Below are 17,273 nucleotides of genomic sequence, written 5' to 3' on the forward strand. Positions count from 1 at the left end.
GTACTACTGTACACTATCGCACTGTACAGTAAGCACACAGCAGCACAGCTGTGACAATGTCCGGCAGACACGTGAGCTACTTCCACAATTTGTTTGCATCTACGAATGTTCATAATGTGAGGTCCGTTGGTATCTGTGAAAGTTCGCAACTCAAATGTTTGTAAGTTGGGGACTTACTGTACTCCCTCATGGATCAGCACATTCTGAAGCCAGCTTAGGAGCTATGATCTGGGAGACACTGAATAGGATACTAAATGATGCCCCCAATAACAGTTTAATAGCAAATAAAGAATCATAGGAGCAGCGTCTGATGCTAGAGACCCAGGCCACAACAGGAAGACCAAATGCAGAGAGCACTGAGGGGCTCAGTTGCTAAACTTAATCAAAGAATCAAATTTTCGAAACCTAGAAGTGTACATGAGTGGCTCAATCTCTGGATCACTGTTTTCCCAATAAATTCAGGGCTCCCAGGGGTGCTCCAGGGACCCCAACCAGGGGTGACAGGGATGCCAGGGAGGGCAGGACTTGAGCCCCTTAATCTTTCTTACTCCATTCAATCACCCTAGCTCTGCAATCCCAGGGTTCTACATATGCTTTCTTCTATGCTTTAAAAAAAAGACAACCAAAAATATTACCAACTTGTACTATCTTTCCTAGGTATCATTTCTCTCAGTCAGATTTTGGGTAGATAGATGATAGGCGACATTCTACATTTACATTTTATGATTAGAATGCTGGTTCATTGGAAACCTATACGTTTTGACAATTAGATCAGCAAAATTGACACTTCTAATGGACTTTGAGATAACTATTTTTGCCTCTTTTAGTATAAAATTTTCTCCCTTTACCCAGGCTCCCAAACAAAATAAATTGATTGCAAAATGAAGGTGTTAGAGGTTAATGGCCTAAGCATGGCAGCTTTATAAGCGCTGGTTAGCAATCATTGGAAGCCTGGGAGCTGTGATACGTGAGTCAATTATTTTTAAAAGTGCACCTGAGAAAGAGAATTCTGGTCTCATATCAGGCAATATCAATATTTATTTATTTAGAAAGACTGTGATCCGAAAACATTCAGCTGCTAATGCAATAATAAAGATTGTGTTATTAACATCCTGACATTCCAAGGTAATATTAATGAATTACCTTCTATAAAATGTTTCAGAGTATTTGATACACAGAGCTATGTTCATCACACAAATGTTAACACCCAAGTGAATATGCACAGAGCCACTCACTCTATAGCATTCTGTCATAGAAAATCAAGTTTATCTAAGTTGCTAGTTCTGTGATTGAGAATATAGGAGAAGGCCATATCATTTGCAAATGGATCAGTTTATCTCAAAACAAGTAGGTGTGTGTGTATGTAGTGAGCTAATAATTATAATTTTACACTTTTTTCTTAATAAACTTACTTAACTATATCACTTCAAAGCCATTCAACAAGAGGGAAAGTGCTCACCCCAGTCTCTTGCCCTTTTTCGTTTAACAGTGAGGTCAGTTTGTATGGCTGTGACTTGCTTTGGTTGCCAATCAGGTCCTTCAGGGATATAGTGGCCGTGCCAATCAATCTGTAGTGGAAACGAGAAAGTACACAGTAATCTCAGTAAGAAGCATGCTTCCATTTAGTCATAGGACCTCCCAATTCCCTTCCTATTCATCTGTTATTGTTAAAATCATTCATAATGAAATGTGGGCCATTTTGTTCTCACCCTAGTAGTGTATTTTGACAGTCAACATTGCACATCAGCCATCATTTCTCCATAAGAAGTAGTCATTACAAGAGTCAAACTATACTGCCTATGAAATTTCAAGTCGTGAATGAGATAGATGGGTGAGAGGCAAAGACTGAATATAGCACCTTCCTCCACCCTCCCACCACCCCCACCTAATCCAGGAAGAGAGAAAAGCAGGACAAAATTCAGGCATTCCTCTGTAATTTAAAAGGACCCATTAAACAGTGCCCACTGTAAAAAGTCCCCCCAAGTAGACCTTGAAGTGTAAATAGGTTGTTGGTTTACTGATGAGATCAACTTGCTACGCCATATACTCTGGAGCAGCATTCAAAAGTTGGGTGTGTGCACTTCTCTTTCCTCCTAGACCGCAAGATTATATTCAGCCTCCTACCAGTTACCCATTTACCTCCGAGAGCACTTAACACTGGTACAGAAGCACATAGGTATCCCTCCTCACTGAGTGACGCTCCCTAATAGCAGGGATGGTTGCCTATTCTGTTCACTACTCTAACCCCAGAGCCTGGAACATGGTATGTTTCTTAATAGATATTTATTGAATGAAAGAATAAATAATATGAGAATGAGAACCCAAAACATTTTTTGTAGTTAAGACACGTGATCAAAAAAATTTATAAAACACACATTCCCAGGGACTTAGTCAAAACAAAAATGTAAGCAATAGAATATAGTCTGTAAATTGGGGGTTATAACACACAGCATGATATAAGAATGGGTGAATTGAAGAAGTTTCCTTTGTGAAATGCAATCAGAAAGCAGAGACAGCCCAGGGGTGTGCTCTTTTTCAGTATGGATACTGAAAAGAGAAAATAGTAAGAATTTTTAAATGTTATTTACTTATACCTTGCCTGCATTTGCAACTATTTATACTAATAAATAACAGATATGATAGCATGGAATATCATTAGCATCAAAATACGAAACTAAGCATCAAGTCCTCAAAGTAATACAACAAATTTCTTATAGCAAAAAACCCAGGGTGAAGAAACTGTAGTGCAGCATCAAACATTCTGGGCTTTCCGGCAAAAATAATAATCAGAAAAGTTCATCTTATGGAGAAACATTCACTGTATTTTAAAAAGCAGTACTTTTTTTTTTTTAAATCAGGAAGTGAAAGTTGATATTAACTCCGGGCACATCATTTTTTTTAACTGACATATATCCATATTCTCCTCCCCCACTTAGACCTCAGAAATGGGACTAGATTGTAGATCTGGGGTCTGACACCCAACCACATACATCAAATGTGACCCAGAATTATTAATAATATTAGTTAATATTGTATTTCACAAGACCAGAATATTGCTATGGCATCCTGTTTTGCCAAATTACCCAATGATATGAACCATCTGCACATGGTTTCTTGGAAGTGTATATCATCTTGGACAGAACCTCAGACAACACTCAACAACCATGGTGAACTCTAATCTCTTCTAATGTCACAAATAGACTCAGTTATCGGTAATGGAAAAGGAACATTCTGCCTCCAGAGGAATGAGTGGACTTTTCAGCTCTTTTAAGTCAATATAGAAGTTAGGTCTCTCAGTCAATGCTAAGAATTAATGGGACCTTTACAGAGTAATTTTTCAGATGAATATATCCACTCAGAATGCTTCTTATATATTTTTTTACATGAGCATTTATTTCACCTCACTTAGATTTTTAATCCCCTGATATATTGAGATCAAGAGCCTACACAAGACTTCATCTCCACTAGATGCAACAGGTAAATCAGCCATACAAGGTGAGAGCACCTGTCAAAATCTCTTCCATGTCTCCCCAGCCCCATATGGTGAGAGCCTGAAAAGAATTTCTTTCTGTGTTTTAAAAATAGGACAGTAAGAATTTCTAGTCAAGATAGCAGAAGAGGTAAATGCTATGCTTACCTTTTCTCACAACCACATCAAAATTACAACTAAACTACAAAACTACCATCATTGAGAATCGCCTGAAGTCTTGCCGAACTGAAGCCTTACAACTATGGACATACAGAAGAAGCCACCTCGAGACTGGTAGGAGAGGCAGAGACATGGAACAGGCTGGTCCCACACTCAAGTGTGACCATTAAAATCAAGAGGGATATCTCGGCTGTGGAGGTCTCTCTCCCCAGAAGAAGCAAGGGATCACAGTGCCACACCAGGCTCCCCAGTCCAAGGATCCCGTGCAGGGGAGAGAAGTCCCCATAATTTCTGGATGTGAAAACCAGCAGAGATTGTGGTTGAGTGAAATGGAGGGTGGCTACACTCTCAGGTGCTCTTCTGGGAGGGCCTGCACATGGACTTACTCACTAACAGACTCAGTCACTTTGAGCTCCAGCATTGGAGCAGCAGCTCAAAAGGCGAAAAGGACATACAGAGGAACTAAGTGGTCTGGCTTCAGAGTGAGGGCAGGAAAGGCAGCTTTCTTCTGGATGGAGGACCTGGTAAAACCCATTGTTTGTTTGCTGAGCCCTCCCCCTTTCCAACATGCAGACATAGGCAGCTGCTGCATCTGAGTCTCTAACCACCTGGCTAATGTGGTTCATTTGCCCTGCCCTAGTGATTCTGAGACCCTACCACACCCAAATTTCAGGCACACCCAAGCCGCTTCCAGTGGCTTTTTCATACAAACCATCTGCCATGGCTCATGGTGCAGACTCCTAAAGTCTCTCAAAGGTTCACAAAACCCAAACAAGCAGCACTTGGCTTCAGCATGTTCTGTACCACTGGCTGAGCAGACCTAAGCTCGGCACTAGCAATAGCCGGCCTTGGTTCTGGCTTGGCTCTCAAGGCGTCTCCAAGCACAGTGTGGGTGGCAGCCATCTGCAGATTGCTTTGTGACTCATGCCAGGTGGCCCCAGGCAGGGAACAGACTGCAGCTGAACTTGGCCTGCAGCAGGTCCCTTCCCAGACCCTGGGGCTGGCATGCCCATTGGCCAGCTTTCAACTGAGCTGGTGCATCACCCAGCCACCTCCAAAGGTGACACAGACAAAAGGCAGACTGGACAGGCACCAGAGCCCTGCTAAAGCAAATCCTGCTCCATAGGGTCAGCCCCTCCACAACAGCTCCTCCACTGCAGTCATAGTGAGTCCTCACAACCAATTAGCCTGAGGGTCAGTCCCTCCCATTGATGTTCAAACAGCAACCAAGGATCAACTATAACAGGTGGACACATACAACCCACACAAGGGACATACCTGGAGCACCTGGCTCTGGCGACCAGGGAGACTGCACCACTGGGCCCCACAGTACACCTACTATATAAGGCCACTCTACTAAAACCAGGAGACACAGAAGCCCTACCTAATATAAGGAGGCAGCCAAAATGGGAGACAAAGAAACATGTCCCAAATAAAAGAACAGAACAAAGCTCCAGAAAAAGAACTAAACAAAATGGAGACAAGCAACCTACAGATGCAGAGTTTAAAACACTGGTTATAAGGATGCTCAGCGACCTCAGGGAGAACTTCAACAAAGAGAAAGGAAACATAAAAACAGAGATAGAAAACTTAAAATAGAACCAGTCAGAAATAAAGAATACAATAACTGAAATAAAGAACACATTAAAGCAGTGGTTCTCAACCTGTGGGTCACGACCCCTTTGGGGGTCGAATGACCTTTTCACAGGGGTCGCCTAAGACCCAGAAAACAAAAATATATTTACATTACGATTCATAACAGTAGCAAAATTACAGTTATAGAGTAGCAACGAAAATAATTTTATGGTTGGGGTTCACCACAACATGAGGAACTGTATTAAGGGATCACAGCATTAGGAAGGTTGAGAACCGCTGCATTAGAGGGAAACAACAGTAGATTAGGTGAAGCAGAGGATCGAAACAGTGATTTAGAAGATAAAGTAGCAGAAAACACCAAAGAGAACAACAAAAAGGAAAAAAGAATCCAAAATAATAAAGACAGTTTAAGGGACTTCTGGGACAATATCAGGCATACCAACATTTGCATCATGGGAGTACCAGATGGAGAAGAGAGAGAGCAAGGAATTGAAAACCTATTTGATGAAGGTTTGAAGATATGACTGAAAACTTCCCTAACCTGGTGAAGGAAAGAGATTCAAGCCCAGAAAGTACAGAGTCCCAAACAAGATGAACACAAAAACGCCCACACCAAGACACATCATAATTAAAATGCCAAAGGTTAAAGACAAAGAGAGAATCTTAAAAGCAGCAGGAGAAAAGACGTTAGTTACCTACAAGGGAGCCCCATAAGACTATCGGCTGATTCCTCAACAGAAACTGCAGACAAGAAGGGACTGGAAGAAAATATTCAAAGTGATGAAAAAAAGCAAGGATCTGCAACCAAGGATACTCTACCCAGAAAAAATATCATTTAAAATTGAAGGACAGATAAAGAGCTTCCCAGACAAGAAAAGCTAAAGAAGTTCATCATCACCAAACCAGTATTACAAGGAATGTTAAAGGGACTTCAAGACAAAAAAAATTAATTAAAAATGTGGGGGCCGGCCGAGTGGCGCGATGGTTAAGAACTGGCTTGGGATGCCAGAGGGCCCCGGTTCGGATCCCACATATGAGGGCCAGTGACACTGCCCTCTACAGCTAAGATGCTGAACAACAGCTCAACCTGGAGCTGGGGTGCCATGAATCGCCGGCGACGGCATAGGCTGCAGCCCCTGTGGCAGTGGGTTGCCATGGGCTACCGTGTGTAGCCAGCAGCCAGCAGCCAGCGTGAGCGGCCAGCAGCCAGCGTGAGCGGCCAGCAGCCGCAGTGAGCGGCCGTCCAGAAGCCGGCGACTGATCTGCCTCGCCTGGGAAGAGCGCAATGATGGTGCCAACTTGGGCCAGTGAAGCGATGTCCTCCACAACTAGACTGAAGAACAAAAGGACAGCAACTTGTCTGTTCCCCTTCCCCCCAATTCCCCAGCACTGTTCCCATCCTTCCAATTCCCCAATAAAAATCTTTAAAAAAAAAATGTGAATAATAAAATATCAATCACTACATATCTATCCACAGTTGAATGTAAATGAATTAAATTCTCCAATCAAAAGACATAAGGTGGATGAATAGATAGGAAAACAAGAACCTTACATATGTTGCCTACAAGAGACTCACTTCAGATCAAATGACACACACAGACTGAAAGTAAAGGAATGGAAAAATTTATTTCATGAAAATGGAAATGAAAAAAAAAAAGCTGGAGTAGCAATACTTACACCAGACAAAGTAGACTTTAAAACAAAGGCTATAACAAGAGACAAAGAAGGACCTAGTAATCCCACTCCTGGGTATTTGGGTATTTATCCAAAGAAACCTAAAATGCTATTTCCATGGGACATGTTTACTACTACATTCATGGCAGCCATATTTACAAGAGCCAAGATATGAAGGCAACCTGGGTGTCCCTGAATGGATGAATAGATAAAGAAGTCGTGGTACACATATACAATGGAATATACTCAGCCATTAAAAAGAATGAAATCTTGCCTCTGCGACAACATGGATGGACCTAAAGGGTATTGTGCTGAGGGTAGTAAGTCAGACAGTGAGAGACAAATGTCATATGATTTCACTTATAAGTGGACTCTAAAGAACAAAATAAACAAACAAATGAAGCAGAACTAAATTCACAGATACAGAGAACATTTTGATTGTTGCCAAATGGGAGCAGGGTTGGAATGGGTGAAAAAGGGGAAAGGATTAAAAAGTATAAATTGGTTGTTACACAGTCATCATGGGGATGTAGGGTATAGCATAAGGAATATAGCCAATAATATTGTAATAATTATGCATGGTGTCAGATGGGTACTAGATCTATTGGGGTGACAGATGGGAGGGGGATTGGAGGCAGGGTGAAAAAAAGTAAAGAGATTAAGAAATACAAATCGGGGGCCAGCCAAGTGGCCATTGGTTAAGAGTTAGCTTAAGAGCACAAGCTCTGAGCAACAGGGCCGCCGGTTCGATTCCCACATGGGCCAGTGATGCTGCGCCTGAGCTGAGCTGCCAATAGGTGGCAGGATGGCTCAGCTGGTGAGAGCACGTGCTCCTAACAACAAGACTGCCTGTTCAATGGTGGGCTACGCCCACCCACAACTAAGACTGAACTCGGCACCTTGAGTTGAGCTGCCACCCGGATGGCTCAGTGGATAGAGCGTGAGCTCTTAACAAGAAGGCTGCTGGTTCGACTCCTGCATGGGATGGTGGCTATGCCCACCCGCAACTAAGACTGAACTCGGCACCTTGAGCTAATCTGCCGCCCAGATGGCTCAGTGGATAGAGCGTGAGCTCTTAACAAGAAGGCTGCTGGTTCGACTCCCTCATGGGATGGTGGCTATGCCCACCCGCAAGCAACTAAGATTGAATACAACACCTTGAGCTTAGAAGCCATGAGCTGTCAACGGGCAGCCAGATGGCAACTGGCGTCCTCCACAACTAAGATTGAAGAACAACAACTTGGCTGGTTCCCTTCCCCAATACCCCAACACTGGTCCCCTTCCCCAATTCCCTAATTAAAAAAAAAGAAAAGAAAAGAAAAAGAAATGCAAATTGGAAGTTACAAAATAGTCAATGGGATGTAAAGTAAAACATAAGGAATATAATCAACAATAAAGTAATAACTATATATAGTGCCAGGTTGGTACTAGACTAGTTAGGGGGATCACTTTTTATTTTTAATTAAATTTATTGTGTGACAATGGTTAGTAAAATTACATAGGTTTCAGGTGTACAATTCTGTAATACATCATCAATATATCACACTGTGTGTTCACCACTCGGAGTCAGCTCTCCTTCCATCACCATATATTTTATACCCTTTACCCTCTTCTACCATCCCCCTTCCCCCTTACCCTCTGGTAACCACTAAACTGTTGACTGTGTCTATGAGTTTTTGTTTCTTTCTTTGTTTGTCTTGCTCCTTTGTTGCTTTCAGTTTTATATCCCTCATATTAGTGAAGTCATAACCATAAGTCGACTTTTTCTGCCTGACTTATTTCACTTAGCATAATAATCTCAAGATCCAGCCATGTTGTGGCAAATGGCATTATTTCATCTTTTCTTATGGCAGAGTAGTATTCCATTGTATATGTATATCACATCTGTATCCAATCATCTGTCAAAGGACACTTTGGTTGTTTCCATGTCTTGGCCACTGTAAATAAAGCTGCAGTGAACATCAGAGTACGTATATCTTTAAGGATAAATGTTTTCAGATTTTGGGGGTATATATACCCAGGAGAGGGATTGCTGAGTCATATGGTAATTCTATTCGTAATTTTTTGAGGAACGTTCACACTACCTTCCATAGCAGCTGCACCAGTCTAGTTCTTATATAAATGTCTAACCACTATATTGCATACATAATGTAACGTACAGCATAGGGTATATAGTCAATAATATTGTGATAGTGTGGTACGGTGTCAGATGGTTGCTGGACTTATCATGGTGATCACTTCTTTAGGTATATAAATGTTGAATAACTATGGTGTATACCCGAAACTAATATAATATTGTATGTTAGCTATATTTTAATAAAAATTTAAAAAAAATAAAAATACGACAGTAAGCCAAGGGGTTATCTGACTGAGTTTTTAAAAAGAACAAAATGTAAAAACTACAGAATTAAAAGTCATCTGACTGGTATTGAGTGTCTAAATGAGATACTCACCTTGAAAAATATGGAAACACACTGGATTTTATTTCTCACAGTTCCATGACTCATTAACCTAACTTTATGATTAAAATAATGACATTGCATGCTTAAATATGTACTGATTTGCTTTTGCTAAAGTCAAGATGACCCAAATCCTTACCAGCAATAAAAAATTCTTGGAACAAAACAAAAAGCACAGCATGCCAGGACAGTGCTGAAGTGGAGAGAAGGTTGCTCTGGGACTGAACCAGCATTTATCATTATCAGCCTCGGCACCACCGACATCTGAACTGGACAATTCTTAGTTTTGGAGGACTGTCCTGTACCTTGTCAGGTGTTCAGCAGCATCCTGGTTTCTACCCACTACCCTCTGTACACATTGCCAATTGTCCCCTGGTGAGCAAAATCACCCCAGGTTGAGAACCACTGGGTTAAAGGATACCTGTTCTAATCCTGACTCTATGTCTCAACTTCCTTCGAGGTCTTGGCTAAGTAACCCAACTCTGTGAGCCCACATCATTATCTGCAAATGAGAGGATGAAAATAAATAATTCCTTGGACCCTTTTCAGCTCTAAAATTCTGCTACTAGGCTTATATATGTGATGTTTTCTCCATATAGCTACATAGAAAACTATCTCATGTAGAAAGCTATCTCATGTTAAATATTTCTTTTCTCATCTCTTAAAGCCCTTGTTCATTAATTTATGAAAAAAAAAAAAGAAACCCTAGAATACACCATGATGGACAATGGAGAGTACTAGGCAAAGATTCTGCTTTCAAATGTTAATTAGCCTATAATGTGAGTCAAATTTAAATTCACACAGGAGGAAAGGTCAGGCGAATAACAGAAAAGTGAAACAGGGTGAGTGCTACGTAAGACACGCAGCGGTTCTCAATCTGTGGGTCACGACCTCTTTAGGGGTTGAACGACCCTTTCACTGGTGTCGCCTAAGACCATCGGAAAACAAAAAGATATTTACATTACGATTCATAACAGTAGCAAAATTACAATTATAGAGTAGCAACGAAAATAATTTTATGGTTAGGGGGTCACCACAACATGAGGAACTGTATTAAGGGGTCACGGCATTAGGAAGGTTGAGAACCGCTGCAATAGGGAGTGATGGAACTGGTGGTTCACTGAGAAGAACAGGCTTGCCTAAAACACAAAGGCCATCTGCTGGCCTTTCATGGCCCTGAATGGTTTTACAACTCCATTCCAACTCAACCAATATCTGCTGCTTTCCTTTCCCCATGAGAGGGTGGTTACTGATAACTGACCAGGATGGAGTTAAAATAAATAAAGCCAAGTGTAAAGTCTAACTTCAATTCCTTCTTTCAGAAACCTTTAGTCCCATTTCTTAAGCTTCACTTTTTCATAAAAAAATTCTGATGCTTTTGGGGTGGGGGGTGGGGTGGGGAGGTGCAAAAGATATAAAATAAACTTGAATTTCTTTTTTTCTGAAGTAAAGATAATGTGTTTAGATGAAAGCCTGGAAAGACTTTAATCTCCCAAATATTTTTAACAGCTAGGTTGAGCTGAAGAAAAATGCAAACAGTTACAACTTCTAAGAGCTTTCACCGCAAGTTGAAGAAAACATCCCTGATGGGGAAGTCTGAGTTCTGTAGGACTCCTGAAGACCCGCCCAATCTGGCTTGACCTATTTTCTATGATGTTGCCTAGATACAAAATACTGTGAGAGTCAGGGAATGATGTCTTGGCCTCCTACACAGGGGATAAGAACAGTTCATTCAGACCACAAGCCAATTTCCTTTAAAGGAGGTAACACTAAACCAAGAATGCTTTTTCCTTCATATTACTAACACTATAAATATGTGTAAACGTTTCAGTGTGACAATAATGAGGACACTTTGCCTTATATTTTCATGGAAAAATAAGAGTCTCCCCATGGACTCCATTCACCACTATAACAGATAGACCACATCTCAAAAGGAAACTTTATAGTAAGAATCTCAAGGCCCTTTGGCTCTTCAGCTTTACTTGTGGAATTAATAAAATGCAGATGTATTCTGCACATGAAGAAAAAGCCAATCCTGCTCCTATTCCTTTCAGTTCATGAATGCCCATACAGTTTTGAGTTGGGTCCCTACTGGACATCGAACTGATTCTAAGCAGTAGAAGCGACTGCTTGAAAATTAGCTGTTATGATTGGGGGAACAAAAGAGTTTAGCTGTAAACTAGTCAACTTAGTCAGGCAAGTGTCGGTTAAGAACTTCTTCAACTGTGTCCTTCTTGTTGAAACCGACAGAGTCCAGTGTGTTTGTAAAAGAGCATTAGCATGGGCGCAAATGTTAACAGGCGCATGCCACTGTGGTGAGTAAGGGCTTTGCTGGCTGAGGTCTTAATTAGGGGACCTTAGGATATGGAGCTGCTCTGTGCAGCAACACCGCCCACAGGGATTACATGAGGAAGGCTTACTGGAAATACCTTCATGGAGGAAAGGAAAAATAAGTTGGAGGCTGGACAGTTGCATTATTTCTGCCCCTAGACATATCTCAACTTCCCATCCTCTGAGGAGGAATAACAGGCCCCAACTGCACTGAGGACAAATACTTCTCCACGCTGTTCCCAGGTTCCCTATAGAAAAACCTGAAAGAACCATGACCTGCCCACCCTTTGAAGCACTAGGCTCTCAGCTGCTAACCCTTGTCATTTCTGCCAGGCCTGTGTGACCAGTGGGGTTCCTGACTGGACCCTGTTGCCCTTCCCCACGCTTTTCCCTACCCTGCTCTTCCCTTAGCCCTGAGGCAGAAAGTGGGAGAGCCACACATGCCCCTTGTCTCTGGTTATCAACCAGATGGGTGTTGTGGGAGAGGAAAAAACTTTCCTCTATCCTCAAGGTACTTCCAGCTGGTCTAATAATTAAATCCACATGAAACAGATTGACAAGAGGAAATATCCAAATTTAATATATACATACCCATGGGAACCCCACATACATGAGGTTCAGAGACAGAAAGGTAAAGATGAGGTAGATATGGCATTCTGAGCTAAAGATCACCTTGGGGCTTCAGACAGGGAGAAAGGCCATTGCAGGATGGTAAGAAGGGCAGGTGTTCAGTAATTAGTAGTTTGCCCTGCCACACAGATAGGCCAAAAAAGGCTATCTCTGATCATCTCTTATTATGAGCAAGGCTTCTAACTCAAATCCTTCTAGGTAGATAAAGGGGGGTGGGGCGAAAGTTCCTCTTAAGCCTGCAGAGTCTCTGTTGTCTTCGTCTCAAAAATAACCTGCATACATACCACAGGGGCACATCTTGTGATGACTCGTCTAAACCCTGTACAGTGTGAAGGGGTTCAGAACAGGTATCCCCAAGATGTGCCATTTTGGCATGTGAATTATTTTGAACTGAAAGCAATGGAGACCCTGCAAGCTCATGAGAAACTTTTACATCTCCCTTAAAGAATTTACATTAGGGGCCTTATGCATACGAAGACTTATCAACAGAAATAACTTTATAACCTATCTATCTATAGGATAGAGCAAACTTCTAATTACTGAACATCTGTTTTTCTTATCATCCTTCAACGGCCTTCCTCCCCAAGGCACCTTAATGCAGAATGCCATATAGGCCTCATCTCCCATTTCTATCTCTGAACCTCTCATGTATGTGGTATTCCCATACATAAATATGTAATTAAGTTTGGTTATTTTTCAATGCTAATCTGTCTCATATCGATTTAATTATTAGACCAGCTGGAAAATCCTGTAAGGGTAGAGGTAAGTTTCTTCCTCCCCCACAGGTAGAAGAGATGGGGCAGCCGTGGCAACAAATCCTATCACAGGAAGCCCTTGGTAAGTGAAACCCCTGCAAATGGCACTCCGAGGGTCTCCCATCACTTCACCAGCAGGAAACCCTCCTGAGTCTCCAACCAGCCCGCCCTCTCCCTCTGATTAGCTCATAAACCATTCCTCAGAATGTGGTTTCCTGACTGCCCAGTAGCAGAATCACCAAGGTAGTTGAAGGTTCCCAGGACCCTGAGTCAGACTTTTTCTCTAGTTGATTCTTATACTCAGGAAGTTTGAGAAACAATGGTTTCAGTGGGGCAAGGTAGAGAGAGGGGTGGGTGGATGGCTGGGGGGTTGGGAAGGTAACTGGCAAAGCCAGATCTGGGGAGAAGGAGATGTGTGTAGTTTTTTCAAAGTACATTCAATAAGATAATATAGATTCATATTTAGAAAATGGGCATAGAAATCCAGTTATTTAGCAGAACAAAATAGTGAGCAAAACTCTATTAAAATCTATTCTGCAAGCCTAGTCACATGCACCCTTCCCATGGCTTCCCCTCCTTATGCCACACCAAGATTGCCAGAGAGCCTTGAGGCCTTTGTCCTGTTCATTAAAAGGTGGCAGGGGTTTTAGAAAAGTAGAAATGCTGGTCTACACAGTGGTTCCCAAACCCGGCTGTGTACAACCACCCCTGGGGTAGGGCTAAGCCCTGTACTTTTAACAAACTCCATTCCCGGGTTTGGGAATCACTGACTGAGCCTGGAGGCTGTGGAAGGATCTGCAGGATTCAGAATCAGCAACAACTCCCTTTTTGCCAGGCCTTCCCTACTCTGCTGCAAAGGGTGTCGCTTTAACAAAGGGAGGAGCTAAATGGAAGCCCAGGTCTCCGCATCACAGCCTTCCTGGTCATGAGGCACCGAGGCCTGGCCGAGTCAGTTACTTTGTGGCTGCAAAGGGGCAGGTTAACTAGCCTAATGCCTGGCATGTAGGAGACGCTTGGTAATTCTTTCTTGAATAAATGACTGTAACCTGCTATTTTGCTATTCACACCTGACCAAGTCTCCTGTTCATTCATTCCTCAAAGATGTCAATCTGTGTTTGCCTGCTTGGATGGTTTAGCAGAGCTCCTAGGCGCTTTCTCTCTCTAATCCCTCATGCGTTGAAATCAAGGTAGTACTTTTCATTCCTTCACACATTCATCCATCTATCTATTCACGCATCCATCCATCCATCCATCCATCCATTCATCCAGCACTAGGACCTTATGAGGTAAGGAGGACAGCATAACACAGTGATGAGGAACCTGGAGTTAGGCAAAACTGGCTAATTTTCACTCATCTTTGTATTAAAAGTTGTGAACAGGTTGTTTACCTTCTCTGAGCCCCAGTTTCCTCATTTGTAAAATGGGCATAATAAAAGCTCCTACCTAATAATATCGTTGTGTGGATGAAAAAGCGGTGTTATAATAAACCTGAGAAGCTTGGGGAAGGCCAGCATGGCAGGCCTTACAAACTCAGAGGCTGAATGTAACCACATAGGGTGCTCTAAATATAAAAATTCCTAACTAAAATTGAGTCGTGGCTTGTAGTCATATCCTAGGCCTGTAGCTTCCTTGACAAAGGTCAGTCTTTACCTTCAGAGAGCCTGTCTGCTGTCTTTTTGCATCTAAGATAATATGCCTTTGCAATGTCAGAGTAATCTCCTTTTCTAGAACCCCCAGGACACAATATCTGCACCAAAGCACAAACCACAGAACCCCTCATTGTTATCTTGTTCCCTTCCTACCATCTCTATGTGGCTATAAATGCTAATTATTAACTATCCTGTAACCACCAATGTAAAATAAATACGCGTCTCTCCACTTTACTTTTTATCCAATCCCAGAGTTCCCCCCCCCCCCCCCTCCCGCCCCCTTAATTTACCACCAATGGCTTTCATGTAACTCTCCTTATATTTCCTTTGAGTCTACTGTATAAAATAAGTTGCAAAACTACCATTCTGTAGAGCATTTTCTCAATCCTTTGATTCTGCTTCCCAGCAAATGTTGTCGGTTTGGCTCAAATAAACTCATAACAAGTCTCTACAGATTTGGATGTTTCTTATGTCAACAGTTGTAAGGATTAAAAGAATGATGTGGTAAGGGCTTAACAGTTGCTTTTTATTATTATTTCAGACACTGCTCTAGAAAAAGGAATCTAAAAAAGCATGAGACTGCAGGCCAGTACTTGCAGGGAAAGCTCGTCTGAACTCATGCACAGCCTAAATCACAGGAAGGCAGGTTTACCTGTGCTGGCGTCTGGGTAGGTGGGCATGGATGAACAGATACGAACCCGTTGTAACTGCCCACATCTAGTTCTATACAGTCACTGTGCAAATTTCTTCAAACCAGTCCCTCCTCTTACACATATCAAATAGCTCCCTCTCCACCCTCAATACTATATATATACCATGAATCTGTTTGGAAATAATTTTTATTTTCAGGGTTAGACCAGGAGTAAACTTCAAGCTGTAGGTGAGTTCTAATAAAATCCAATTTAGTGGAATCTGAATGAAGGTTTTTAAAGCCATACGTCTCATAAGATGCCTCATTATAAAACAGACTCCAAAACAAATCCTTATACAAAAACCCCATCTGAAGCAGCACACACACACACACACACACACACACACACACACACACACACACACCTCACCCTGTCATTTTCTTCAATTTTCCCTGCTTTATTTTTCTTCATCATACTTATTACCATCTAATATACTATATGTGGATTTATTTGTTTATTATCCGTTTCTTCCTCTCAGATGTAAGCCCCATGTAAGCCCCATAAAAGGCATGAAGGGAGTACCCCCCCAGTGCTTAGAGCAGTATCTGAAACACAGTAGACATTAGCAAATATTTGTTGAATGAATAAATTAATTGATACATCATTGAAGATAGTCCAATGACCTTACAAATGATTTACAGGTTATAAAGTTTCCTCTACTAAGAGGTGATTCTCCAAGGGCAATTAGAAGATAATTACAGCTCTTATCATTATGAAATGCCTTTCTCTTTTAGTCTTTCTCTGGGTATCTTTCTCCAGGGCTATGGCCCAAGTTTACTTAAGAGATGTTAACGGATGCCAGCAGGGCTGTGGCAGCTGTTTAATTGGCCTCCCCAAACTGAGTGTCAGCCTCTCCAGCAGCCTGAGACAGCCGGCCCAAACCAGCTTTGATCTGTTCATAGCTTTGCCACTCTATTGACAATATGAAACTAAAAGAAACCTCACAACGGAGAATCCTGTTCCACAGTGACATCTGCTTCTGGTTTAGATTTCTACACAGCCTGAGAAGCTACTACAGGTAGAAAACCTGCCTCGACTGTGGCTGTTCATCCCTCACCAGCCTCACCAGGAGAAGGAAAGGTCCTGGGGACCACCTAAGCAAATCCCACTGGCATATTTACATGTGGCCGTGTCAGAAGTGAGTCTCATTGCTGGTAGAGATGAAAGTTTTAAAAGCTTGAAGACAGGGTCTTTTGTCTACATACCAGGAAATGAAAGTTTATCATAAGCGATACCACACTGCCCCATCAAATTAATATCATTCCAAACCACAGCCTTTCTGTTTTGTTTATTTGTTTTTAAAGATCTTTTTTTATTGGGGAATTGGGGAAGGGGAATAACCAGTTGTTGTCCTTCAATCTTAGTTGTGGAGGGCGCAGTTAGCTCAGCTCAAAGTCCCATCGGCAGCTTGCGGCCGCTCAGCTCAAGATGCTGTGTTCAATCTTAGTTGTGGGAGGGCATAGCCCACCACCCCATGCAGAAGTCGAACCAGAAACCTTGCTGTTAGGAGCATGTGCTCGCACCAGCTGAGTCATCCTGCCACCTGTTGGCAACTCAGCAGCAGCTCAGCTCAGGTGCAGCTCACTGGCCCTTGTGGGAATCAAACTGGCGACCCTGTTGCTCAGAGCTCGCGCTCTTAACCAACTGAGCCACTCAGCCGGCTCAGTCTTTCTGTTTTAATAAATACATAAATAAATAAATAAAACCTCTGCCCAGGGAGTTAGTATTTTCACTACCCAAACTTGTCCTTTTTCTTTTTCTAATTCTATAGTTCCCAGTACCACCATGTGTGTGTGTGTGTGTGTGTGTGTGTGTGTGTGTGTGTGTGTGTGTGTGTG

General features: G+C 42.2%; 1 protein-coding gene across 1 annotated transcript in view; it reads right to left on the reverse strand.

The window, feature by feature from the left end:
• The window catches only part of MYOF (myoferlin), a 165,673-nt gene that overhangs the window by 118,459 nt on the left and 29,941 nt on the right, over window positions 1–17,273 (reverse strand). The window contains exon 4 of the mRNA XM_019639002.1: window positions 1,460–1,568. Within this exon, the coding sequence (XP_019494547.1) occupies window positions 1,460–1,568 (109 nt within the window). The remainder of the gene's footprint in view (window positions 1–1,459; window positions 1,569–17,273) is intronic.

The sequence above is a fragment of the Hipposideros armiger genome, unplaced genomic scaffold (assembly GCF_001890085.2).
Source record: "Hipposideros armiger isolate ML-2016 unplaced genomic scaffold, ASM189008v1 scaffold_42, whole genome shotgun sequence".
NCBI classification, from domain to species: domain Eukaryota; kingdom Metazoa; phylum Chordata; class Mammalia; order Chiroptera; family Hipposideridae; genus Hipposideros; species Hipposideros armiger.